Source organism: Cucurbita pepo, chromosome 7 (genome assembly GCF_057944985.1).
Source record: "Cucurbita pepo subsp. pepo isolate OVF chromosome 7, ASM5794498v1, whole genome shotgun sequence".
NCBI classification, from domain to species: domain Eukaryota; kingdom Viridiplantae; phylum Streptophyta; class Magnoliopsida; order Cucurbitales; family Cucurbitaceae; genus Cucurbita; species Cucurbita pepo.
Window position 1 is genome coordinate 2617624 of NC_141804.1, and position 27866 is coordinate 2645489.

General features: G+C 36.2%; 5 protein-coding genes and 1 non-coding gene across 10 annotated transcripts; all 6 read left to right on the plus strand.

Annotated features, from left to right (window-relative positions):
- The first annotated feature begins 2314 nt into the window (after positions 1-2314).
- On the plus strand, positions 2315-4145 carry LOC111798773 (protein RADIALIS-like 4). The gene is made up of 2 exons (XM_023682100.2): positions 2315-2598; positions 3878-4145. Exons 1-2 carry the CDS (start codon positions 2327-2329, stop codon positions 3897-3899), a joined length of 294 nt encoding a protein of 97 aa, XP_023537868.2. The 5' UTR covers positions 2315-2326; the 3' UTR covers positions 3900-4145.
- Positions 4146-9760: 5615 nt separating this feature from the next.
- Positions 9761-13160, plus strand: LOC111798432 (3-ketoacyl-CoA synthase 4). The gene is made up of 2 exons (XM_023681571.2): positions 9761-11846; positions 11973-13160. Exon 1 carries the CDS (start codon positions 9925-9927, stop codon positions 11479-11481), a length of 1557 nt encoding a protein of 518 aa, XP_023537339.1. The 5' UTR covers positions 9761-9924; the 3' UTR covers positions 11482-11846; positions 11973-13160.
- Positions 13161-13827: 667 nt separating this feature from the next.
- LOC111798433 (uncharacterized) lies at positions 13828-14347 on the plus strand. The gene has a single exon (XM_023681572.2). The coding sequence runs from the start codon at positions 13828-13830 to the stop codon at positions 14182-14184; it is 357 nt and encodes a 118-aa protein (XP_023537340.2). The 3' UTR covers positions 14185-14347.
- A 1304-nt stretch (positions 14348-15651) lies between these two features.
- Positions 15652-18737, plus strand: LOC111798887 (uncharacterized protein At1g01500). The gene is made up of 3 exons (XM_023682233.2): positions 15652-16216; positions 16709-17426; positions 18339-18737. The coding sequence occupies exons 2-3, from the start codon at positions 16761-16763 to the stop codon at positions 18576-18578; spliced, it is 906 nt and encodes a 301-aa protein (XP_023538001.2). The 5' UTR covers positions 15652-16216; positions 16709-16760; the 3' UTR covers positions 18579-18737.
- Positions 18738-20052: 1315 nt separating this feature from the next.
- On the plus strand, positions 20053-20124 carry TRNAE-UUC (transfer RNA glutamic acid (anticodon UUC)). Its single transcript has one exon. It is a non-coding gene; the product is annotated as a tRNA-Glu (tRNA).
- A 176-nt stretch (positions 20125-20300) lies between these two features.
- On the plus strand, positions 20301-27257 carry LOC111798623 (glucose-6-phosphate isomerase, cytosolic). 5 transcript variants are annotated; one of them, XM_087125514.1, is made up of 24 exons: positions 20301-20402; positions 20764-20833; positions 20911-20987; positions 21142-21223; positions 21302-21349; positions 21590-21745; positions 21811-21907; positions 22100-22142; positions 22909-22976; positions 23089-23173; positions 23500-23548; positions 24369-24441; positions 24540-24600; positions 24993-25059; positions 25256-25312; positions 25415-25468; positions 25540-25668; positions 25845-25908; positions 26025-26098; positions 26266-26319; positions 26396-26464; positions 26575-26664; positions 26796-26903; positions 27030-27257. In XM_087125514.1, exons 2-24 carry the CDS (start codon positions 20783-20785, stop codon positions 27078-27080), a joined length of 1707 nt encoding a protein of 568 aa, XP_086981640.1. In that variant the 5' UTR covers positions 20301-20402; positions 20764-20782; the 3' UTR covers positions 27081-27257. The 5 variants fall into 5 exon arrangements, with proteins under 5 accessions (XP_086981640.1, XP_086981641.1, XP_086981639.1 ...); XM_087125515.1 differs by having other exon boundaries at positions 20309-20391; positions 20761-20833; XM_087125513.1 differs by having other exon boundaries at positions 20325-20463.
- Positions 27258-27866: the final 609 nt, after the last annotated feature.

Genomic DNA, 27866 nt, shown 5'->3' on the forward strand with positions numbered 1-27866 from the left:
TTTTTAAACTTTTTTTTTATGAAGGTAAATATATTGACGGTTTTCATCTCGAAGCTTTTAAGAGACGTTGCCAAGAAAGAGAATATATTTATCAACACACTTTCTATATATCTTTTTATATGGAATCAACCCAACTTGAGTGAGTCCATTTTCTTTGGCTATTGATTATTGAAACTTCGAACGCCGAGCTTGGCTCATCTAGTTTAGGTATATATTTCCGACCAAAACGTTAAAAGTTTAAATACTCTACTTTACATATATTTTTTTAAAAAAATAACGTTTGAAATACTAATAATATATAGAGAAAAATATGAAAATGAGCGTTACAAATAGTACAATTTCTATAAACGTCGAACGAGACCTGAAATTTTAGAATTTTTTCAACCATTGATTTCAACGAGCTAGAGATATCTTTGTCGATAAAAGATTGAGTTAATTCTGAAGCAAAAAGGATCGGAATGAATGAAAGAAAAGGAAAAGGAACCAGTTGAAAGGCATAGCCAAAAGGGAGACGTGACCCACGTCTTCAACTTGCGAATTCAACCAACACCCACTTGAGATTAATATCAATGACATATTATTCTTGATATTTCCTAAATGTTTCAAAATTTATTAAAATATTGGACAGAAAGTCAACATAAAAGTGATCGAGACGCTTGTCTGAATTAAATTACGAATTTCCGTCTACAATTCTCACCTACTTCAAACCGTTCGAAAAAAAACGTGGAATTAGTAGTTTAGATGATTATAGTATCGGACACGGCTTTTAATGGTAATTTTAAATTTTAAAATGTAATAATAATAAATAAATAAAAATAGTATATTTTAGAAAGAATATTTTTTAAAAAATGGATTGAAAAGGAATTTGAAAAACAAAAAAATAAAGAGGAGAAATTCTCATCCCAACGAACGTGGAATGATAAGGATTCCAAAATATACACTTGACTCCTCCAACTTTGGAAAAAATAAATTAATTTCCGATTAAAATTCACTCCCGATCAACGTGAGTGTAGCTCAATTAATTATATTTATTTTTAAAAGTACCCTAAAACACGAGATAAAAGTCGCTATCCCGACATACAACGAATTGAAATTGGACGGAGTAACACCATTTTTAACCATTTGTTACTGATCATACGTGTCAAAATAATCAAACATGAACATTATAACGTCGAAAAATATCGTACTAAGAAACCCTTTTCTCGACTTTAAATTATGAACTCAAATCGTAACAACTCAGCTACCACCGATTCGAAATCTGGATTTGATACTTAATGGTCCCGACATTCTCTTACATCCGGGTTTATCACTTAATAGTCCCAACATTCTCTTACGTTCCCATGCGACATGGTCACATTACTTTGTGGTGTCCCACATTGGCTGGGGAGGAGAACAAACCACTGTTTATAAGGGTGTGGAAATCTTTCCCTAACAGACTCGTTTTAAACCCTTGAGGGGAAGCCCGAAAGGGAAAGCCTAAAGGGGACAATATCTGCTAGGGGTAGATATGGGCAGTTACAAATGGTATCAGAGCCAGACACCGGACGATGTGTCAGCCTTCTTGCTGTTCCCCGAAGGGGGGTAGACACGAGGCGGTGTGCCAGGAAGGACGCTAGCCCCAAAGAAGGGTGGATTTGGGGACGGTCCCACATCGATTGGAGGAAGGAAAGAGTGTCAGCGAGGACGCTAGGCTCCAAAGGGGGTGGATTGTGATTTCGGGGAACAAGACACGCGGCGGTGTGCCAATAAGGACGCTAGCCCCAAAGAATGGTGGATTTGGGGACGATTAGTTTTTTTTACCATTTTATCCTCGAGATTGCTCTGATTCGAATGTGGTCTTAATTCCTCCGAACAATGTAGGGGGTGGATTGTGATTTCGGGGAACAAGACACAGACGGTGTGCCAATAAGGACGCTAGCCCCAAAGAATGGTGGATTTGGGGACGATTAGTTTTTTTTACCATTTTATCCTCGAGATTGCTCTAATTCGAATGTGATCTTAATTCCTCCGAACAATGTAGCTATAAAATTTATAAATTAAATAATCGAGAGTAAAAAATAACTCGTGGACCACCGATAACTTTGACCGGTCAAACAACTTGACGAAGAAGACGAAAAAGAAAAAGGGAATGAAAATGAAAAATGGATTTTTGAAGAATATTTTTTTTCATGGCATCGAAATAAAAATAAAATTTAAAATATAAATAAATAAATAAATAAATAATATATATATATATATATATATATATATATATATATATATATTTCTCTATAAATTGGGAAGTTATATTTAGAGTTAAAAAATATATATATTAATAAATAAAAAAATGAGTTCTTCTTCTTCATCTTCTTCATCGTCAAGCTCCAACTCATGGAGTCCAAAGCAAAACAAGGTGTTCGAAAATGCTCTGACGGTGTACGACAAGGACTCGCCGGACCGGTGGCAGAAGCTGGCCGGAGCCGTCGGCGGGAAGACGGCGGAGGAAGTGAAGAGGCACTACGAGATGCTGGTGGAGGACGTCCATAATATTGAGATTGGAAGAATTCCTTTGCCCAATTACTCCAATTCTTCTAACCACTGTTACTCCAACGACCAAAGGTTAATCTCTCTCGATTTTTCTTTCTCTTATCGATGTATTTCGAAATTAATTTGTATTGTTTGAGCGTTTGATTTTGGTCGGATTAATTAAAGGGTTCGAGAACGATCAACACTCTGATAAAAAAAGACCTGTTTTCGGTTAAATAATAAGCTCGAACTGTTTCAGTTATAAACCATTTGTGATCACGGGGTGTGGTGTACAGGGGTTGGATTGAAAAAATCATTTGGACCCACTTGAAATTTCAGGTTTGAGCGTGCGGTTTTGGTCGGAAAAATTGATGGGTTCAAGATGGATGAACAATCTGATAAGAAAAGACTCGTTTTCGGTTAAATAATAAGCTCAGACCGTTTCGGTCATAAACCATTTGTGATCACGGAGTGTACGCGGGTTGTGTTGAAAAAATCTTTTGGACCCACTTAAAATTTCAGGTTAGTATGGTTTGAGCGTTTGGATTTTGGTCGGAAAAATTGATGGGTTCGAGAAGGATGAACACTCTGATAAGAAAATACTCGTTTTCGATTAAATAATAAGCTCAGTCTGTTTCAGTCATAAACCATTTGTGATCACGGGGTGTACACGGGTTGTGTTGAAAAAATCTTTTGGACCCACTTAAAATTTCAGGTTAGTATGGTTTGAGCGTTTGATTTTAGTCCGAAAAATTAATGGGTTCGAGAACGATGAACACTCGTGATAAGAAAAAAACTCGTTTTTTCTTAAATAATAAGCTCGGACCGTTTCAGTCATAAACTATTTGAGATCACGGGGTGTACACGGGTTGGGTTGAAAAAATCTTTTAGACCCACTTGAAATTTCAGGTTAATATGAGCGTTTGATTTTGGTCAGAAAAATTAATGGGTTCGAGAACAATGAACACTCGTGATAGGAAAAAAACTCGTTTTCGGTTATAAATAATAAGCTCGGTGGATTTCAATCATAAACCATTTTTTTTATTATCGAGTGTATACAGGTAGGGTTGAAAAAATCTTTTAGACCAATTCGAAATTTCAGGTTGGTTCGGTTAGTGAACGGGAACCGAGGTTGCAATCTAACCCATTTTAACCCTCTATTTTCAAATTAGATTCTCAGGCGTTCTTTTAAAAAAAAAAAAAAAAATACCATAATTATCTACGTGTTATATTTGATAATTAAAATATTATAAAGTTTAAATACAAAACATTTACGAGTATTGCTGTCATTAGTTACATATCTTAAATATTCTTAAATTTTTTAAAAATTAGGGTTTGATTGAATTGTAACTTTATTTTTCGATTTTTGCAGGTTGAAGGGTCTAAAGCTATAATGACTTGCAACACGAGGCAAGATTGAAGATTAATATATTTATATTATATATAATAAGAATATTGTATAAAATATTGCGTCTCGGTTTCTGTTTGTTGTACTTAAATTTGCTGATTTTCAGCCTTAGAATGCTTGCATTTAGGAGCGTTCACGATTTTTGGTTCGGTATGATTTTCATCCAAACCAACTTAATTCTTCAATTTGCTATAAATTTGAATCGGTTGAACTGATTATAGTTTTTGTTGTCGATGCACGCTATTATTTACTAGAGATGTTCATTTAACACGTTGGGCTGAAGATTACATTCTCCAATTTCGACCCCCGTCCCCGTCCTGTCTCACTTATTTATATTATTTTTATTAAATATTATTGAATTTATTACGATATTTCACATTTTTTTTAATAAAAAATATATTAAATAAATGAAAATTATCTATTAAAAAATATTTGTATATATATATATATATATATATAAGAAAAAAAAATTAATCACCCAATTTCTACTAATAAAAATAAATAAAAATTCTGAAAATAAAATAGGAGATAAGTAGACACTTTCATCGGCCCAGCATCCTGTTCGGCAGATATTATCCTCTTTGGGTTCACTTTCGGGCTGTCTTCTTTGGGCTTTCCCTTTCGGGCTTCCCCCTCAATGCTTTAAAACGAATATCATGTTCGGCAGATATTGTCCTCTTTAGACTTTTCCTTTCAGGCTTCCCCTCAAGGCTTTAAAAGCCGGGTTTCCACACCCTTATAACTAATGTTTTGTTCTTCTCCCAACCAATGCGAAACATCACAATCCACCTCCTTCGAGGCCCACACCCTTATAAATGGTGTTTTGTTTTCCTCCTTAACCAATGTGGGACATCACAGTCCACCACTTCGATGACATCACATATACCATAAAAATAAAATTGTAACCACATCCAAAAAAATTTAAAAATAATAATAAAATAAAGTAGAATTTTTATTTTTTTGGGTCGAAGAGATTCAAATCTCAAATTTAAAAGGGTTCTTATATATATATATATATATAATTCTAATATTTCATGGGCTTGGGCTTGGCCCAATTATATTACTAGGCCCATTTAATTAACTACATGAGAAAAATATATTTATAACTCAAATTAAATTATATTTTTGCAATAACATAAAATTAATAAATTAATGACAAAAAAAAAAAAAAAAAAAAAATCTCACACCAATCAAGAAACTCGTGATCTTCGATATGGAATGGATCTGAGAAGAAATTTCCCATAATCCATCTCTCCTTAAGGGCTCAGCGTCATCTTGTTAGACGAACACGACTCTCCACAATGGTATGATATTGTCCACTTTGAGCATAAACTCTCGTGGCTTTGCTTTGGGCTTCCCCAAAATACCTCATACCAATGAAGTTAGTATTTCTCACTTATAAACCCATGATCATTCCCTAAATTAGCCGATGTGGGACTTCCATCATCTAACAGATATTATTTGTAACCACAGCCAACAAATATCGACATTTTTTTTATTTTTTTTTTATTTTTAAATAATTTATAACATGTTTTTTTAAGAGAACGTCAAGTCAATCCAGGTCATCGCTTTGGTTGGTTTTCACGTTTTGTAATAATTGATGTCTCAGATCCAATAATTGTCTTCTTTTCCAACCTTTTCTATTTTTTTTTTAATTTTTTAATTTTTTTAATTTTTTATTACAAATTTCCCTATCAATTCTTATTGGGGGAAAATAATTTTTTAATATTATCCCTATGCTTACCTATACAATTTTTTCCCCAACCTATAATGCTTTTAAAATTAAAATTTTATTTTTCTAAAAATAAAATATTTATTATTATCCTTAATAATTCGAGATAATTAGGTAACGTGGTCACGTCACAAGAAATTAAGGGGCACACGAGGTAGGTTGGGAATTTTTTTTGAACCAACTCGAAATTTTGGGTTGGTTAGGTTGGTGACCCGAACAACTTGAATAGAGTTCACAACCCTACCCGAGTCTCTATTTTTGAGTTGTTATCTTTTTAATTATTTAAAAAATCATATTTATCCACCATACATGTTATATTAATAACTAAAATCTCATAAATTTAAAATATTAAACATTCACGAGTCACAACGTATCACTAATATCAATTACAAACGATGAATATTCTTAATATTTATAATAAATTTAAAAATAGGGTAAGGTTGAGTTCGGGTGTAACTCTATTTTTAGGTTGGTCGAGTTAACCAGGCCAAAACAATGTCAATCTGCAAACGGACCAATTTTTTTTTTTTAAAAAATTCAACCCAACCCAAATCGAAATAAAAATCAAACCTAACCTAACCGATATGGTTTGGGTTGAGTACTGCGAATTGATCGAGTTATCGAGTCATATGAACATTTCTCAAAAAATGCTAGATTCATCGGTATCAAATCCATATCGGTGTTAGATTTACTTTCTCTGAGTTAAAATTAAAATTTTTTTTTTACCTCGCTTCACAAAATTAAAAAAAATTAAAAAAAAAACATTCTAAGCAATGAAGGGTGAATTTAGAAATATGTTACCTTAATAGTTAAAAATCTCATAAAACCCAAATATCAAACAAACAGTGAGATCCCACATCGATTGGAGAGAGAAACGAAGCATTCCTAAGAGCACGTGGAAACCTCTCCTTAGTAGACATATTTTAAAATTATGAGGCTGATGACAATACGTAACGGATCAAAACAGACAAATAGTATCATAACCAGATGTTGGGGTGGATTGTGAGATGTCACATCCCTTAGAGAACGGAGGGGAACAAAACATTTCTTATAAAGTGTGTCGGGTTATAACCCTATTTTTGGGTTGTCCAGGTTGACCCGCTAAAAAAAATGTCAACCTGCAAGCCGACCCAGATTTTCAAAATTTCAAAAATTCAACCTAGCCTAACCCTAATGATTTCGATCGAGTGGTCGAGATTGATCGAATTCTCATATCATATGAACACTCTGAGGTAGATATTGAGTGAACGGGGATTGTGAGATACCACATCTCTTAGAGAACGAGGGGGACAAAACATTCTTTATAAGGTCGGTTACGTTATAACCCTATTTTTGGGTTGGACAGGTTGACCCGCTAAAAAAATGTCAACCTGCAAGCCGACCTAGATTTTCAAATTTTAAAAAATTCAACCTAGCCTAACCCTAATGATTTCGATCGAGTGGACGAGATTGATCGAATCTCATATCATATGAACACTCCGAGGTAGATATTGAGTGCTTGTGAGATGTCACATTCCTTAGAGAACGAGGTGAACAAAACATTCTTTATAAGGTGGGTCAGGTTATAACCCTATTTTTGGGTTGTCCAGGTTGACCCGCTAAAAAAAAATGTCAACTTGCAAGCCGACCCAGATTTTCAAATTTTGAAAAATTCAACCTAGCCTAACCCTAATGATTTCGATCGAGTGGACGAGATTGATCGAATCTCATATCATATGAACACTCCGAGGTAGATATTGAGTGAACGGAGATTGTGAGATGTCACATTCCTTAGAGAACGAGGGGAACAAAACATTCCTTATAAGGTGAGTCGGGTTACAACCCTATTTTTGAGTTGTCCAGGTTGACCCGATAAAAGAAAAAAAAAGTCAACCTGTGAGCCGATCCAGATTTTAAATTTTTCAAAAATTCAACCCAGCCAAATTCTAATGATTTCGATCGAGTGGTCGAGATTGATCGAATTCTCATACCATACGAACACTCCGAGGTAGATATCGAGTGAACGGATAAGATTGAATTACAAAAATCGAAAAGAATCAAAATTCGATGAGTCAATTTTATACCAAAAATTGTTTGCCACAAGTTTCAATTAGGAGAAAATGTCAATGAAAGGAGTCGCCTTCAATTGGCCCATGAAGAAACCTTCTAGAAGGGGCTATCATTTATTTTATTTTATTTTATTTTATTTTATTATCATAAACACAAAACAAAACCTCCAATTGCAAATAACATAGAAAAAGACAAATTAAGATCCATTTTTTTAATTTTATTTAAATATTTGACGTAATTTCGAATATAAGATAATAAAAACAATACATTTTTATTAACACCCTATTTTCAAATTTACACATAAAATATATAATATGGAAAATAAATCCATTTAAATCAAAATTAAAATTAAAATATCAATTACGTGCGACATTTAAAATTTTAATCTTTTGACCATATTATACCGTTTATTTCCACTCATGTTAGCGTCACGCCATGTAACACATTAATATAATTACAAGTTATCAAAAATACTATTTTTATTATGAATATTTTATTCATAAAATAAAAATTGTAGTCCCGTGCACAATGAAAAAGGGAGTGAAAAGAGATTTCTACTCATTAATTAAGTAGAGTCGTCCTCGCTCTCGATCCCGCCCAATTCTTATCCCACCCGCTTCGCTATATATGTGTATATGTGTGTATATATATATATATATATATATATATATATATATATATATATATATATATACACAATCGCACTCTTGATGGCAGCGGACTTGCGATTGTGCAACACTCACTTTCCAATGACAAGTGAGCTAAGCTAAATCATTCTTACGTCGCCTATGGCTAAGCAATGTATGCTCGAGCCTTTGGCCTCGGTTTAAGATAAGGTTTTAGAAAATGAGGATAGAGAGAGATTTTCGAAAGAGAGATTTTTTAAAGAGACGTTACACAAGCAAACAAGAGAGTAACAACAACGGCTCACAGTATATAATCTTGAGTAGGAAGAAGTTATATATATATATATATAAAAACTAAGACATGAAATTAAAATTTTATCCTAATATTAAAATTTAAATTTTTTAAAATTATGTTATTATATGGTATTTTTGTTTATGAAATATTATTAAATTTATTGTAATATTCTACATTTTTCTAATAAAAATAACATTATGTATTTAAAATTAATATTTTTCAAAAAAAATAAATTATAAAGTGGCAAAAAATGAGCTCGGGAATCGATATCAATAATAAATTCCATGAAAATTGAAATAAGAAGCAAGAGACTTGTCAACTCCTCCCTACTCGATAGTTATATGTTATAAGTCGTTGTTGTTGCCTTTTTACTTGCATCAAATATAATACTAATTTCAATTTCTCAAATGTTACTTTCAAAATGTCTTTGCCCCGTTTTCTAAAACTTTCTTCTTGAACCGAGGTCAAAGGCTCGAGCATACGTCACTTCGCCGTAGGCAATGTAATAACAAATAGGCTTAACTCACTTGTTGCTGGGAAGTGAGTGTCGCACAATCGCAAGTCCGCTGCCATCAAAGTATGATTGTGGCAAGTAGTAGTCATATTCCCCCACTATAGTACATTTTGGGACATTTTTGCCCAGGCGGGTGTAGACATGATTCTCGTGAACGGTCATACACCCATATATTGACCTGATATGAAATGGTAAAGACCTAGATAAAAGCATGAAAAAGGGGTTTGGAACGGGTATACAACAATGGGCAACACGGACAAGCATGACCGTGGCATCCTCCCCCACTCAATTCGTTGACCGTCCCTGGTAACGGACTCGAACAAGAAAGACTGAGACATATGTCATGAGGCCCGAGGAAGAATTCTCCATTTTTTTTTCATTGAATATTTCAAAAAAAAATTGAAATATTAATGGAAATAAAAAGAAAAAATTATAAATAAAAAGTGAAATTTGTTAGCTGTAGAGATAGGAATCTGAGTCAAAGCACCGGCATGTCCACGTGCATTGCTACGCGCATTCCCATACGTGGAAATTACAAAAATAAAATAAAAAATAAAATTATATTTTTGAAATTACAGAAAAAAAAAATAATAATAATAAATAAATTATCAGTTGTATTTTTAACTGTCAAAAAGCCACCACTGCTTAAAAAAATTCCACTCTCGATTTCTCCCTAATTTCTCTCTCTCCGCCCTTTCAAATTCCTTTTGCATCGGATTCTTCCATTTCCGTTCTCATTTTCACAGATTTTCCTCTCCGTGATTCCAGTCGCCGGAATACCCTCCGCCCTCTGCCATGGACCGAGGCGGCCCACCCCCTCCAGCACCCACCGTCGTCAACAGTGGCTCCGGAACTGGTGCCCTTCGGATCCAACATTCAAGAAGATTGCCCGATTTCCTTCAGAGCGTTAATCTCAAGTACGTCAAATTAGGGTACCACTACTTGATTTCTAATCTGTTAACCTTATGTATTGTTCCTTTAATTGCGGTTACCTTAATCGAGGCTTCGCAAATGAATCTCGATGATGTTCGTCAGCTTTGGATTCATCTCCAGTACAATTTGGTTAGCGTCATTATTTGCTCTGCCGTCATGGTTTTCGGATTGACGGTTTATACTATGACTCGTCCTCGTCCTGTTTATCTTGTTGATTATTCCTGTTATCGCCCTGCTGATGACCTTAAGGCTCCATTTCATCGATTCATGACGCATTCTAGGCTTACAGGGGACTTTGATGAGTCCTCCCTCGAGTTCCAGCGCAAGATTTTGGAACGCTCTGGACTCGGTGAGGAAACTTATGTTCCTGAAGCTATGCACTTCATTCCTCCTCGTCCGTCCATGGCCGCGGCTAGAGAGGAGGCTGAACAGGTCATGTTTGGTGCTTTGGACAAACTGTTTGCTAATACCTGTGTTAAACCTAAGGATATTGGTATTCTCGTTGTGAATTGCAGCTTGTTTAACCCCACGCCTTCACTATCTGCTATGATTGTTAATAAGTATAAATTGAGGGGTAATATCAGGAGCTTCAATTTAGGTGGAATGGGTTGTAGTGCTGGGGTTATAGCTGTTGATCTTGCTAAGGATTTGTTGCAAGTTCATAGGAATACTTTAGCTGTTGTTGTGAGTACTGAAAACATTACTCAGAATTGGTATTTTGGGAATAATAAGTCTATGCTAATTCCTAATTGCCTGTTTCGAGTCGGTGGTTCTGCTGTTTTACTGTCCAACAAGTCCGCTGATAGAAGACAAGCTAAGTATAGGCTTATTCATGTTGTGAGGACCCATCGCGGAGCTGATGATAAGGCTTTTCGATGTGTCTATCAGGAGCAGGACGACATCGGTAAGACCGGCGTGTCATTGTCCAAAGATTTGATGGCAATTGCTGGAGGAGCTTTGAAAACAAACATAACCACACTGGGTCCACTTGTGCTCCCAATTAGTGAACAACTTTTGTTCTTTGCAACCCTGTTGTTAAAGAAGTTCTTTAATGGAAGTATGAAGCCATATATCCCTGATTTCAAGCTTGCATTCGATCATTTCTGCATACACGCTGGTGGACGAGCTGTGATCGATGAACTTGAAAAGAATTTGCAGCTATTGCCTCTTCATGTCGAGGCTTCTCGTATGACCCTTCACCGATTTGGAAATACTTCATCGAGTTCGATTTGGTATGAATTGTCCTACATAGAATCCAAAGGGAGGATGCATAAAGGCAACCGTGTGTGGCAGATTGCATTTGGAAGTGGCTTCAAATGTAATAGTGCAGTATGGGAAGCACTCAGGAATGTGAGGCCATCTCAATCTAGTCCATGGGAAGACTGCATTGATAACTATCCTGTTAAGTTAGATGCTTAAGACTGCATTGACATCTATCCTGTTAAGTTAGGTTCTTAGATCCATAAGAATGTTTGAAAATCGATTCGGGTTATTGCTTCTTGACTATCGTCTACCTCGGCTCCTGATGGTTATCCTTTATTTGCTTATAGTCTGCATCTAGGAACGTTTATTGAGTTATGCGTCTTCTTCCAGAGTTTTCAGTTTGCATCAGGTTGTTTATGTCGAGATTGCCCGAGATTGATGCTTGTGCGTCGAGTTAGAGAGGAGATTCAGTCACGCCCATGACGGTTTTCCTTCTCTTATTGCAAAAAATATCGCTTTTAGGATGAAAATTTGTTCCTGCTCCATGAAAAGAGGATTCTGCAGTGCAATTTGTATCTCTGGTAAAATTTGCTTCCCTCTAAACCATTTGATTGCTTTGAGCTTTATGTTCTAACTTTTGCCTCAAACTGTTTCTCTATATCTGTTTTATGTTTTAGAGATGACATTTTCCCCCCCCTTTTTTTTAGTCTTAACTCGAACGCCATGGATTCAATGAAAATAGCGTTATATTACATGGGTATTTCAATCGAAATACCGGAAGGGGTGGTAGTTCTTTTTCTCGTTCTTGAAGTGATTCAAATTGAATGATAAATCCATTTCTTCGCCTCTTTGCCAATAAATCAAAATTACCGTGGAAAATAGCATATTGATCTTACATAGGATTGGATTAAGTATAGCAGGATCTGTGATATTAGATTGACTCGTACATAGATTTGGATTAAGTTCTAAATAATTTCATTTTTACCCGAGAGATCCAGACCATAAATTTTTTGTCTCCCTCTTTCAAATCTATATTTGGTAGCAAAATTAGAAATTAGATTTCCATTTAAACAATGGGTCATAATGTATTTTATAATATATTTATAAACCATATATTATAATAATCATTTTACTTTATCATATAGCTTATAATATATAAAGTTATTTATTTATTTATTTTAGAATGACATTTGATGTTATATAGTTTTGGAGTATTACGAAGGTCAATTGCTTGCAACTTGATTATCAATTTTTTAATAAAAGAATTTGAAAAATGAAAATCAAATTGACCTTTTCTTTTACCAAATCAAATTTGACTCTGATTGATAAGACTAAAAGATAATGAAAAGTAATTAAAATTGTTTGATATTTTCATTATTTTGGTTTGAAAAAAAAAAAAAGTCTATTTTGTTTATTTTATTAATGATTGATTTTTAAGCAATTAATCTTTTTTTAATATTGTTAAAAGTTGATGAATAATTTTTAAATTTGTTTTAAAAATGAAGTACAAAATTTAAAGATATTTAATTGAGAATAATTATGTTGTTCGGTTAATTTAATTCGAATTTTTTATTTAAATTCGATTTTAGTTCATGAATTTTCTTGTTTATTCATCTATCGACTTTAATTGGTGGACAATATAGTTGGTAAGGATTAGGTTTGTAAGTGAGTTTATATTTTGTTAAATAATTGATTAGAAAAATTAGGTTATAATTAAAATATGTTTAATTCAAGTTTAGACATTAAAACATTATTATAAAATTTGTTTTATTAAACTTTAATTTATTTTATTTATCCATAGAAATATAATAATGCCATTGGATTTAACTTTTAGTTGCTTAATTTTCTTTCAAAATAATCATTTTAATAACAATAAAAATTGTGAGTTTGCAATTTTTATTTAAAAAAAAAAAAAAAAAAAAAAAAAAAAAAAAAAAAAAAAAAAAACTCAAAATAGTCCTGTTTGTTTAAGGGTGTTGCCTATGGCTGCATGTTAAATGTGTCGGTCAAGCTTGTCTAAGACATGTTGTCCATGGTCGTATACTCATTCCAAATCTCATTTTACATGTTTTCATTTTAGATGAGCATTTACTATTTCATGTTGTGTCAATATGAGAGTGTATGACCGGTCACCAAAATCATGTCTACACACGTCAGGGCTATTTAAAACATTTGTTTCTCGAGGTTCGCGCATCGTTGATATTGTTCGTGAAGTGCGAATTCCCACTATAACAAGAGTGTGATTGTGACACTGTGTACAACCATTGTTAGCGACCGTCTCAAGTGACAATAACCTTAAAAAACAAGCAACTCTTTTGACGACCATCGTCGTATGACCAAACTCTTGTAGTTGACCGTTCATAGCGATTTAAATACACGTCGTGGTTTATAATAATTTGACATTAATACCCCCTTTCAATTCCAATTTCAACTCATAATCATCTCTTTTGCTTTTTGTGGGCCTCTTCAAAGCAATCGCAATCCGCCTCTCTTCCCCTGTTCTTGGTGTTCTTCCTCTTCTTCTTCAACTTTTCCCTTACCCCTTTTTTTGCTGTTTATTTGATGGGAAAGAAAAAAACCCAGAAAACCAAGCAGATTTCAGTCGCCATAGCTGAAACCTCCACCTCCAAATTACCCGATGACGGCGGCGGCCACGGCGGCGGTCAATCTGTACAGCCCAGAAAGAGAGGCCGGCCTCGTAAAGTTCTCGATGAGCCACCGGATGACAAGAAACTACTACCACCGACGCCGGCGGATGTTGCGGATAAACCGCTGCAGAAGAAGGGTAAATCCACCGGAGATGAGCCGCCGATTTCCATGGAAGGAGCTTCGAAGCAACATGAATCGGAAGAACCCAAATCAGGAGATGGATCGAGAAGCAGAGGAAGGAGGAAGAACAAACCCAGAAAAAGTAGCTAACGGAGCAATCGATTTGATGGGTTTTCAGTATTGGTTTTGGATTTTGTTAATTTGTTGATCTTTGTTCTTGAAAAATTACCCAAAAATCACCGTTGATACCATTTGTGATTGATGTATCTATCCGTTGTAGATTGAAAAAAATTGACGCTATGCGATTCGGGTTCGGGATGGTATCATGCTACTCACTAGCACGGACTTGTTTTTCTTTTTAGGTCATTTAAAGAGGGACGAACGGGATTAGATACTCTGATAGTCCATATTGTAAACAATGAGTGTTCGCCATTGGTCATGGTATATATTCTCGTTCTGCTCTTGGAATCACTCTGTTATGTTGTAACGGCCCAAGCCCATTGCTATTTGATATTGTCCTCTCTGGGCTTTCCTTTTCGGGCTTCCCCTCCAGGCTTTAAAACTCGTCTAGTAGGGAAAGGTTTCAACACCAAGCGTGTCTATTACGGAAAGATTTCCACACCCTTTTAAAGGGTGTTTCGTTCTCGTTTTACTCTTGGAATCACTCCAGATGCTAGTTTAGTTTATATTTGAATGAGAATGTCGTGTCATCCAAAGCTTAAGAAAAGGTGGCTCGTGAATGGGTTGTAGATATTGGTTATTCGACTCCTCAAATAATTTTATCTAGCTAAACTAACTATGCAGCATCGATGGAAGAGATTGAATGTGGAGCCCACTCATGATTTAGCCCTAAACCGAGCTAACTACTCAGCATCGAGAGAAGAGATTGAATGTGGAGCCTACTCATGATTTAGTCCTAAATCGAGCTAACTACTCAGCATCGAGAGAAGAGATTGAATGTAGAGCTCACTCGTGATTTAGCCCTAAACCGAGCTAACTACTCAGCATCGAGAGAAGAGATTGAATGTGGAGCCTACTCATGATTTAGCCCTAAATCGAGCTAGCTACTCAGCATCGAGGGAAGAGATTGAATGTGGAGCCCACTCATGATTTAGCCCTAAACCGAGCTAACTACTCAGCATCGAGAGAAGAGATTGAATGTGGAGCCCACTCATGATTTAGCCCTAAATCGAGCTAACTACTCAGCATCGAGAGAAGAGATTGAATGTAGAGCTCACTCGTGATTTAGCCCTAAACCGAGCTAACTACTCAACATCGAGGGAAGAGATTGAATGTGGAGCCCACTCGTGATGTAACCCTAAACTTTTTTTTTTCTATCTTCAAACAAAGATGGCACGAGACGATCATTTTTAATATAAGCTTTTATTTTTAATATTAATTATTAATTGGCGTTCATTCACTCGTGTTAGTTATAAAATAGAGTTATATGCTGGTAGTAAATTATTAATTGTTTAGGTCTAAATTATAAAAATAAAAATTTGATTAATATAATTTTTAAATAGGAAGAAAAAAAAAAAACAATAAATAAATAAATAAATAAATAAATTAGTGGAATTTATAAAGGTTCTCCCTCAATCTCCCTCCTAGTTCCTAGGTCCCATTTATCCAAAATGGGACAGCTCTACGCAGCTTCAACGCTCTCTGGCTTGCCCCAAATCCATTTCTTGCTCATTGCTAATGGATAAGATCGGTCTCTTCCTTTCTACGCCCATCTACTTTTCTTCAGATTTACTTCTGTGGTGATTTTCCATCATTTTCTTCGGATAATCTCGTGGTTTCTGTTCTCATTTCCGACGCAACTTCTGGATACTGATCGGATTTCAATTCCTCGTTTCAAATTGGATTGGTAATCGTTTCTCAGCTAGTGATTTTCCCGTTTGTTTGTGTGGAGGGTACTTGCCGATCGCGCTTGGTATGGAATCAAACGCTTTGATTGTGTTGTTTGAAATCGATTCGAGAACACTCTTCGAACAAGACTTGCGAGTGGAGAGCGATACCGATAAATAGAGATTTTGAATGCTGGATTTAGTGTGAGTCTATTTTTTTATGTAATTCTGAAGCAATACAGATCATCACGGGTTTCTTGGCCGGCGGTTGGCTCGCGTGATGTGGATTTGTTCGATTTGTTCGAGGCTGGCAGATTCTTGGAGGAAACATTTAGGTTAGAAATTTTGATCTTAGACGTTTGTTCAATTTAATTTCCATTGAAACTCTTTGGATTTGTGACTTTTCAAGGTGTAAATTCATGGTTGGGTGTATCTTTTATCTGCTAATGGCTTCTGAATGTCCGATTCTGAGGATTTTCTCTTTAGTTTCTTAGTTTATCTCTCTTCAGTTAGGTGTATTTATGTCTTGAATTAACATCCCCATGTTAGAAGTATGCTACTCATACGGTTCGGTTGGATACTTGGATGTTATTCAATTGGTGTGGAGTTGGTTTTGTCCATTGATTTGAGCTTGCCTGAATTGGAACTTCTTTCAGTTTTGATCTTGACTTCGTTTTCCCCCTTATTTTTAGGATTTCTATTCCTGGAATTTACTTTTCTATTTATGAACTTGATTTCCTGACATTACTGTGCTCTGTTTTGGATGAATGCGTATGGTTTTGATCGTTTGAGATTTTGAAACTATCTTAGCAATATATATGTTTCAGGATTGAGTTGTGAGACAACCTAGATTGGCCTTCTGATCCAAAAGTCGAAGCAATGGATGATGAACTTCAGCTTGCAAGATTCTCACAGCCTCGTGTTAAAGCTTACTCATCGCCTTGGCTTGATTTGAGAGTGTTCTATGTTAGGATCAGTAATTTCCAAGTAGACAGCTTGACGCCCGAGTTCCTCACGCTCAACCATATCCCTCTCAGCCCGGACACCCTTTTTGAAGTCAATGGCGTTAGGAGTAGTAGTCGCTCGGAGGGAGTCTCTTCCTCTCTGAGGAGAGATAGAGCTGATAAGGAATCAGAAGAAGCTACTTTTGTGACTACTGACAATATAAGGTTGAGTGGAAGTGTAAAATTTGAGGTATATGATAAGGAAGATTTGATTCTTTCTGGGGTTTTGGAGATGTTGGATTCCAATGGTTTATTAGGTGAATCCAAAAGCAATGCCAAGAGGTGGAGCATCATGAGTTGTAAGTCGATGTTGGGTGGCGGGCTCTTGAAGGGAAAGCAGCATATGATTGGAGGTGAAACCCCGTCCCCGATGATCGACGTTTATATAGCTGGTAGCTTCTCTGGAAGTCCTATCATCTTGACCAAAACTTTGCAGCTAAGCTCCCGAAAGAAACAGAGTTGGAAATCCATGTTGGACACGATACCTGAGTCTGAGACGCCTGATTCTAATGAAGATCACTTTCCAGAATATGATTTACAGGTACATCACTGATACTCTGAGGTTGGCTTCTTGAGATTTGTATACCCTGTGAGTTTTTGCAGAAAATATCTTCTGGTTACATGCATTTGTTCATCTTTGTTCTGGATCTATCTGTAGATAAACCACAATTAGATCAAATGCTGATCTGTAGATAAACATACCATAATTAGATCAAATGCTGGATGATATTATACTGCTAATAGTTGAAAAGGTAAATTTCACCTCGACTCTCTTGCAGTGACTGAGTTAGTAGCTTTTTTGATCAATCATGATCTTCTGCAACTTGTCTGCTACTTGTCTTGATAAAGGTGATCAATTCGTTTTAAAAACCTTGAAGGGAAGTCCAAAAGGGAAAACCCAAAGATGGGCTGTTACAAATGGTATCAGAGACACACACCAGGAAGTGTGCCAGCGAGAATGCTGGCCCCAAAGGAGTGAGTGCCATTCTCGCTCCAAAGGAGTGAGTGCCAACAAGGATGTTGGGCCCTAGAGGGGGTTGGAATCTGAGATCCCACATCGATTGGAGAGAGGGGGTTAATTGTGAGACCCCACATCGGTTAGGGAGGAGTATGAAACATTTATAAGGGTGTGGAAATCTCGTGAATTGTGAAACCCCACATCGGTTAGGAAGGAGAATGAAACATTTATAAGGGTATGGAAATCTCGGAAATCTCTCCCTAGTAGACGCGTTTTAAAACCCAAGATGGGAAGCCCAAGAAGACATTATCTCCAAGCGGTGGCTTGGGTTGTTACAAAATTCATCTCTGCTTAGCTGAATCTCTCTTGAATTCAACTATGTTCTTAAGTTTCAATCGCTCTAGACATAGTGTGAGTAAGATTATGTAATATTATTATCTGATCATGGATCATGGGGTTGTCCTGAAATGAAATGTCCATTTACTTGTGTTGTAGGCAACAGAATATGGGAGATACAAACAGGACATTGACAACGGCAACGATTACAGCAACATGTACTGGAAGAGGAGAGAATATTTAGACGATGAAGATGGTGAACTCTCTTGGTTCAATGCAGGTGTGAGAGTTGGTGTTGGTATAGGGCTCGGTGTTTGTGTCGGTATTGGAGTAGGAGTTGGCTTGCTCGTTCGTACCTACCGAGCCACTACTCGGAACATCACGAGGCGATTCGTTTGAAGTCTGTCCTGTTTTTTTTTGCAGAGAAACTTGTGTAGCTGAAATTTTGATGGTGGAAAACTTGGATGTTTGAAGAGAGTGATAGAACATTATCTTACTTGTTTGTCTGTCACCATTTGTAAAATTGACAATATAGAAGATAGAGAGACCTTTTGAGTACCGTGCAGTGTTCATTAAAGCATATTTGGTTTGAATTCAACTCATTTAAATTGTAATTTTATAAAAGATATATTGAAATTAAGTTGTAAATAGAGATGTTCACGGTGTTCTATTTCAATTCTCATTCTTACAACGTTGCATTATATTGGCATCTTTGGTCCGTCAATCGTGCTTTTGATGGCAGCGGACTTGCGATTGTGCGGCACTCATTTTTCTGCAACAAGTGAGTTAAACCAATTCGTTCTTACGCCTACGGCCAAGCGACGTATGCTCGAGCCTCTGATGACAACGGACTTGCGATTGTGCGACACTCATTTTTTCGCAACAAGCCTCTGATGGCAGCGGACTTGCGATTGTGCGGCACTCATCTTTTCGCAACAAGTGAGTTAAGCCAATTTGTTCTTACGCCTACGGCCAAGCGACGCTCGAGCCTCTGATGGCAGCAGACTTGCGATTGTGCGGCACTCATTTTTCCGCAACAAGTGAGTTAAGCCAATTTGTTCTTACACCTACGTCCAAGCGTGGACGTATGCTCGAGCCTCTGGCCTCAGTTTAAGAAAGAAAGTGGCTCCAGCCTCAGTTTAAGAAAGTTTTAGAAAACGAGTACGAGCCTCTGGCCCCCAGTTTAAGAAAGTGGCTCCGGCTCAGTTTAAGAAAGTTTTAGAAAACGAGGGCAGAGAGAGATTTTGAAAGAAGTATACAAGTCCAGCTCAGTTTAAGAAAGAGATTTTGAAAGAAGTATACAAGTCCAGCTCAGTTTAAGAAAGAGATTTTGAAAGAAGTATACAAGTCCAGCTCAGTTTAAGAAAGAGATTTTGAAAGAAGTATACAAGTCCAGCTCAGTTTAAGAAAGAGATTTTGAAAGAAGTATACAAGTCCAGCTCAGTTTAAGAAAGTTTTAGAAAACGAGGGCTACAAGTCCAGCTCAGTTTAAGAAAGTTTTAGAAAACGAGGGCAGAGAGAGATTTTCTTTCAAGTCCAGCTCAGTTTAAGAAAGTTTTAGAAAACGAGGGCAGAGAGAGATTTTGAAAGAAGTATACAAGTAAGAGAGAAAAGTTACAAACCAAAATTTAATTCAATGTTTTAAAATAAATAAATAGGTTTTTTAGTACAAAATAAATGAACTATTTGAACCAACTCAGATTTAATATTTTATGATTTTTTTAATTGAATTTATTATTTAAACAATTATATTAATTCTAAGAAAGGTAATTCTATTATGACGTAACTCTCCCGGGTAAAATTCTATTATTTATACAAATAAATGTAAATATTATTATATTTTTATAATTCTTAACATTTGGCTTACATCAATTCCGTTGTCGTCCAGCGGTTAGGATATCTGGCTTTCACCCAGGAGACCCGGGTTCGATTCCCGGCAACGGAAATTTTTGAAGCTATTTATTTCTGCCCCTAACTTTCGACGACGCATCGAATAACCCCAAACGACAAAACAAAAGGCTCGGGATGTCGGAATCGCACCAAATTCGCGCCCTTTCTTTCTCCACGTGGCACTTCCAACCCAAAAGCCCACAGACCTCCACACATCACTTACCATGGTTTCGCTCTTCGAAACTCAAAACCAAATTCTATTTTCTCTTTCTAATTCGGGCGGCATTTTCCTCTCTCTCTCTCTCTCTCTCTCTCTCTCTCTCTCTCTCTCAGGTTCTTTCAGCCTTCTTCATCTTTTTCTCAGTTAAATTTCTAGCTCGGAATCGAACCTGATGTTTGTTCTTTTTTGTTAATCTTCGTATATCCTTTACGCATTTCAATCCTCTGTTCTTCTTTTTCTTTTCCGAATAAGCATCTTTCCGTTTGTTTTGATTCATCTGCTGCTTTTTTATCTCGGAAATTGTAGGAGGAAGTTTGGTATTTTGAATTTTGTGCTCCATTTTTTGTCGTTTTGGGTTCTGAATACTGTCTAATCTTGTGAGGACTATCGATCGTAGTAAGAAAATGATATTGATTTTCTATTTTTCTCTAGTCAGGTTTGTTACTGAGATTACTAAGGTAACGATTGTTGCAGGTGATTTTGATTATTTGGAATGGCTTCTTCTACTCTTATCTCTGAATCCGAGGCGTGGAAGAACCTGAAGGTACTTGGTTGGTGGGTCTGAAGTTGATTTTAAGCTTGTTATGTGCTATCATAATGCTGAACCTTGGATTGGCTTAGGCTCATGTTGGGGACATCGACAAGACCCATTTGCGTGATTTGATGAGCGATGCTGCTAGATGCAAATCCTTGATGGTGTATGATGATCGTAGCTTTTTTTTTTTTTTTTCCCTGGAGTCTTTGATTGATATTTATACCATTTCTTGGTTCAATCTTTGTTGATTATACTTAGATGCGCTTGGTATGTTTTAATTTGACAGCAATTTCATTGATGATTTATGTTTTTGTTAGTGGGTACGATGGATTGTTGTTGGATTATTCACGACAACGGGCCACCCTTGACACCATTGGAAAGCTCTTCAAGTTGGCAGAGGTGGGTTTTGTCCGTTGTTATTACTGTATAGTGGAAATTGTTGTTCTCTAATAACTTTTTCCCTTTCGTGCAATTCAGGCGGCAAATCTCAAGGAAAAAATTAATCGGATGTTCAATGGTGAACATGTAAGTCCAGGTTTTCTTTTCATTTCCAATTCGTGTTAATAATGTTAGGGAATCAATAGTAATTATCTAGTAGTTTTCTTTTCTTTAGGAAGCAAATGTTGACTTTTATGTCTTATTTCTGCTAGAAAAGACATAGAAGCAGCCTTGTTCAAGAGTGTCTAAAATCTGTCATCAAGAATTTAACATTACAAAAAATAGAAGATAATTGTTCTTTCTATCCTCACTTTTTGTGGCTTGTAGATAAACAGCACTGAAAACAGGGCAGTGCTGCATGTTGCTCTTCGTGCTTCAAGAGATGCAACAATACAGAGCAACGGAAAGAATGTTGTGCCTGATGTTTGGAAAGTTCTTGATAAGATTCAGGAGTTCTCTGAGAGAGTTCGCAATGGTTCTTGGGTATACAGCTTGCCTTATTGTTTGGCCTAATACTTTTTGCACTTCTAATTTGCAAGTTTTGGTAGGTTGGAGCCACAGGAAAACCTCTGAAGGATGTTGTTGCAATTGGCATTGGTGGCAGCTTCTTGGGGCCTCTGTTTGTGCATACGGCACTTCAAACAGGTTGAAAAAAATATTACTTCCTCTTATATATTTACTGTTGTAGTTCAACGAGGAGATCTTGACTCATTCAACAAGTTCCTTTGAGTAAAATCATCTCCTAAGTCTTGACGCATTCAATTGGTTCCTTTCAATTGTTTTTTAACTTTATGACTAAGTAAAGCTTAAATAGTACATTGTCCTTGGTATTTACAGATCCAGAGGCTATTAAGTCTGCAGAAGGGCGTCAGTTACGTTTGTAAGTACTCTGTGACACAATCATCCTTAGAGAGCCCGGGGATTTCATCTTGTCTGAAAAGTTGTAATTTTCAGAAACTAAAGAACTATAACTAGTCAATAGATGAATATTCATTAATTAAATGATTTAGAATAGCATTTTGAAAGAAGAAATGGATTGAAGCATGTCAATTTGCTATCTTGAAAGAAACAAGCCCCTACTGCATTGGGTTGGTTATGCCCAGATGCAACAGTCTTCCACTAAATCTCAGACCACTTGTATTTTTAAAAATGTGAGTAGAAGTGTTGGGTGGTTTTCGTAACTTTGTGAGATGAAAAAGCTCATTCTTGTTGAATTGATAAAACGATCTCTATAGAAGGTAAAGAGACAATTGACATTTTCTTCCGTATATGGTCTGTATAATTTAAAGCTATTTTGTTTTTTATTTAAAATATCATTTTAAAATACATCCTTGGATACTTCCGTTTACTTGAGTGAACAGAAACATGTTTTTGTTTTTTCTTCTCTCTCTTCTTTCACTCTATATTTGTACATGCATGTCATTTCATCTTTGTCGATATTATATTTTCTATGCTCTAAAAGAAATTTCAAGAAGACTTCTGGCTGGATGTATTGCTTGGTTGGTTGACGGGTTGGTATACTAGCAGTTTATGGCCATTTAAGCTGGTTGATATGATAATTAAGATTTGTGGTTTTGCGATTTCACTGTTTTGTGCTACTGGGAATCAGGCTAAAAGAGTTCATCATTTCTATGCTTTGCTTGCAGTCTTGCTAATGTGGATCCCATTGATGTGGCGAGAAATATCACTGGTTTAAGCCCTGAAACTACTTTGGGTAGGTTCTTTATTCATTGAATAGTTCTTTTCTTCTAGAGGATTATCATTCTAACTTCTACTTTCCATAAATACCGACTTTATTTGTTTTTACTTGTTAAATATGTATGCAGTTGTGGTTGTTTCAAAGACTTTTACCACTGCTGAAACTATGTTAAGTGCCCGGACTCTAAGGGAGTGGATTTCTGCTGCTCTTGGGTTAGTGAAGTCACCTACTATGTTATTGTTTTGGTTGTTTTGGCATTTCTGCTTCATCCAGGCATTGCATGGAGTAGCTTTGTTGATAGATTTGTGATGCCAAATGGTTCTTTTTAAATTGTGCTGGCCTGAGACATGATAAATCTGGACGTCTATTACGTGATAATTATTCACAAACCACCTATCTATTTCGGTGTCTTTTAAAATGGTTTAGTACTTTGACAAATTGAGACAGAATATCTTTTCCCTGATTTCATGGAAATATAAGTATCATCTTGCCATTTCCTCATAGATGAAACCTGGATCATAACATGTTTTTATCCCAGGCCTTCAGCTGTTGCAAAGCATATGGTAGCAGTTAGCACAAACCTCCCGGTATGAACGTTTGTTGATTATTTAGTACTGTTGGATGAGAACTGTGGCACCTCTATGCTTGATAACTCACTTGCATGTTATTTTTCTCAGACATTTGTTTAGTTGAAGCACTACTGATTATGGGATGGATGTTCATGCTGTTCGATTTGTGTGCTCGTTCCTTACCTGCAGCCTTTTCATTAAAAATCTTTCAAGTCCACAACTTCTATGTGTGGAAATTATTTATTCGTTCCTCATTGTCAACGGGTTAGCATATCATGGAGGACATGTTTTAGTGTTTTGTTAAGTGAAACATGTATTGAGTCCAATAGCCTTTTGGAGATTAAGCTTGATGTGAAAATAAAGTATGGGCTTCAGTGAGGTGACAGTGAGACATAATATCTAAAAGATATAAAAAAAGTTATGCTACGAAGTATGAGTTAGTGAAAATAGATTAATATGTGAGCTTTGTTTAGGAATCCGTGTTTAAAATAATCACCTTGGAAATTTTCTTCCTAGAATTAGAAAAGGAGAAAAAGAAACAAGGTGAGGCAAATTTGTGCTTTGTGTGCCAGTGTTGAGATGGGGTCCCTTTACCTCATATGAGGAAAGGCACCCTTGGTGCGCCTTTTAACACATTGATTTTTGTTATGTCTCACCCTATCCTCATACTAACATGTATAATTCTCATTTTTCTTGTGCTGTTTCCCACCTTCTCCCATAGATTTTCAGCACTATTCTTGATTCATGATTTTTCTGTTTCATTTGCTCCTCCTTGGGGTTTAATAATGCATATAGGTTTTGTTTCTTACTTAAATTTTTGTGGCTTCACCATTTCCAGCTTGTAGAGAAGTTTGGTATTGATCCTAACAATGCCTTTGCATTCTGGGACTGGGTCGGTGGACGGTATAGTGGTAAAATTTCTTTCTCATTTGAAATTCTTACGTGACTTATATGCTTTTAATTGGCTATCTCACAATGAAACAGTTAAAAGTGAGAAGTTTGATTGCAGTTTGCAGTGCTGTAGGAGTGTTGCCTTTGTCTCTTCAATATGGCTTCTCAGTTGTAGAAAAGTATGGTTCCTTGTTAATATAGTTTTACCTCTTGTTATCTTCCACATGGATAATATTGTGTAAGATGAAACCCAACCCATTCATCCTTTCAAGTTTCTGTGTCTGTTTAGTGAGCTAAGTGCACATAGTTAGAATTTGATCGAAAAAGATCTGTATTTAAACAAAACTGATGCTCAGACAATAGGTCATATCTATGTTCATAATCTAGAGTTTCATAGCTATTTTCCCAACGAGTTACTTCAAGTGCTTACAACACTGGGATTATAATGAAAACTTGTTCGAAAATTTAGTGCACCATTTAAGTCGCTTAATAAGTGTAAAAGAATACATCGTTTTCTGATCTGAAAAGTGAATATACTCCTAGATGTCTAAGATGTATTTCTTTCCTACAGATTCTTGAAGGGAGCTTCAAGCATTGACCAGCATTTCTACTCCTCACCTTTTGAGAAAAATATTCCAGTAAGTATCGATGAATCTAAACGAAGTAAACTTGTGTTGCAAGTGATAAAGTCCCTACTGCGTTCCTTATTCTTGTGGTTTTGTGCGTTATGGTATTTTTTTCTGTATGCATTTGGTCAGAGACTCAGAACCTGTAAATCCTTTTATCTACATTATAGTCACTCATTTCCTCCCATTTTTATCATAATTTCTTCAGGTGCTTTTGGGATTGTTGAGCGTCTGGAATGTTTCGTTTCTTGGGCATGCAGCAAGAGTAAGTTCTTGTGATTTTGTTTGTAGCGTTCTCGAGAACATACTCGAAGTTTTAGTTGTCTTTTGTTTTTAATCAATTCTAATAAAATCTATTTCTTCCCAGGCCATCTTACCTTATTCCCAGGCTTTGGAGAAGTTTGCTCCGCATATTCAGCAGGCATGCAGCTAAACTCTTTTGAGTGTTCTTTTCAGCGGTAAATTCTAAATGCTCATTCTACTTTACTCCAGGTTAGCATGGAGAGTAATGGCAAGGGTGTCTCGATTGATGGGATTCCACTTCCTTATGAGGCTGGCGAAATTGACTTTGGGGAACCTGGAACTAACGGCCAACACAGTTTTTACCAATTAATTCACCAAGTACGAACGAATCTTGTTCACACGAATAATTGTCATTCTTTGATTCATGCCGAATTGCTTATGCTTCTTTCATATTGCCAAAAGCTGTTTCACAGTAAATATCATTCTATGACATGGGAGATTCGCTGTGAATCGATTACTAGTTTATCGGAACTAACTATCTTCGAAAATTCCAGGGACGTGTTATTCCTTGCGATTTTATCGGTGTTGTAAAGAGCCAGCAACCTGTTTACTTAAAAGGTATTTGAACCTTTATTTTAGGTCAGTCAACAGATGATTAAAAGAAAGCCAGAATCTAGATTTCTCCCAATAGAGGCTTGCTTCTTGCAATATCTAATTTTCCATTTGTCGCACAGGTGAGGTTGTGAGTAACCATGATGAGCTCATGTCCAACTTTTTTGCACAGCCAGATGCCTTAGCCTATGGGAAGGTTAGTTTCTACACCCTTTTATAAACACTCTGAAATAATCAATCCTTCTATCATGACAAGCACGCGCATCGAAAAACTGTGGGTGAATTTTGTATTTCATGTGGAGATCGAGTCAGAACTCATCTTGTTCATTTCGAAATAACTTAGACGTCGACTTTTATATATAGACTCGCGAGCAATTGCGTAAGGAGAATGTTCCAGATCATCTTATTTCCCACAAGGTGACACACTTGATCTTAACTTGTATCTGTTCTTCAGAGTGGAATCAACAACCTAACTTTTATCTCTTTTCTTCAGACGTTTTCTGGCAACCGGCCTTCTCTTAGCATTCTTCTTCCATCATTGAATGCTTACAACATTGGTCAGGTATGTCATCTCTGATAGGCGTTTTCGCTTTATATTCGAAATACCCTCTTTCGAGGTTTCTTCTGCAAATTGCTCTACTGATGCTATGGCCAACTATATTTAATCCCTAGTTGCTGGCGATCTACGAGCATAGAATTGCTGTAGAAGGTTTCATTTGGGGCATCAATTCGTTTGACCAGTGGGGAGTTGAATTGGGCAAGGTACGCTTTTTCAGGAGATCATAAAGCTTATCGAAAAGAAAGAAGTTCCTTCCCTTTTCCTGAAACACTAACGAAATCGTGATCCTTGAATTGCCATTGACTTAGCATTGCAATGACTTGTGTGAATGCAGTCGCTTGCTACCCAGGTCCGAAAGCAACTGAATGCATCCCGAACAAAGGGAGAATCGATCGAAGGCTTTAACCACAGTACAACAACATTGATGAAAAGATATCTAGAGGTATGATTATTCAACAAAGTGATGGTATAAAGTTTTGCTTGTGAATGAAGCTCATGAATGTCTGTTCATAATTAACCCTTGCTGAATCTAAAAGCTTTTATGATGTTGTCGCGTCTTATTTTGCAGGCAAGTTCGGATGTCCCATCTGATCTTCCCACCCTTCTACCCAGAATTTAACTGCGCTGATGGCTAAGAATTTTGATATCAAATAACCTAAACCGATCATACATTTACTACTCTCTTGCTCTCAGTTTATGCTGAGTGACTGTTCTTGATGACACAACTCTTAATAAACCATGTTTCAAACGTTTGTCTCAAGAAAATTTGGTTCATTATGCAGGCAGGTTCATTCCATGTGGACGAGAGCTGATTTAACAATTTTATTGAATGTGATTATGGTGGAAAGGACTAAATTTTAAATTTTGGAAGTCTAGGAAGACGAGGAGTAGGGGTGTTAAGAACCGAACGAACTGGTTTGGTTTCGACGTGAATTCAACCGAAAATGGTTTGGTTTGCCCTCGTTTGCCTTTGCTCAAATAGACACATGCTATCTTGGAGTTTAACTTTTTGATCTGTGCGTGTCTTCGTGTCTTCAATTTGCTCGACGCTCGTTTCTATACATTCGTCCTCAAATTTGCCTTTGTCCATCTTTCGATCTCACTTTTGCTTTGTTGTTGTTCGATCTCCCTCTCCTTATGTTTGTGCTTGTGTCACCACTGTTAATCCTCCCTCTCTCTTTGCTCGTGTTCACCTTGACGTCATTCAATCTCCTTCTATGACAATGTTAAGATTGATTTTTTTGGTCATCATTGGGTTTGTTGTTTTGATTTATGCTCTAAAATCTCGTAATTAATAATTTATTTAAATCTCGTAATTAATAATTTATTTAAATCTCGTAATTAATAATTTATTTAATAAAAATAATTACTTTCAACATTATCCATTTATGAAAAATTTTAAATT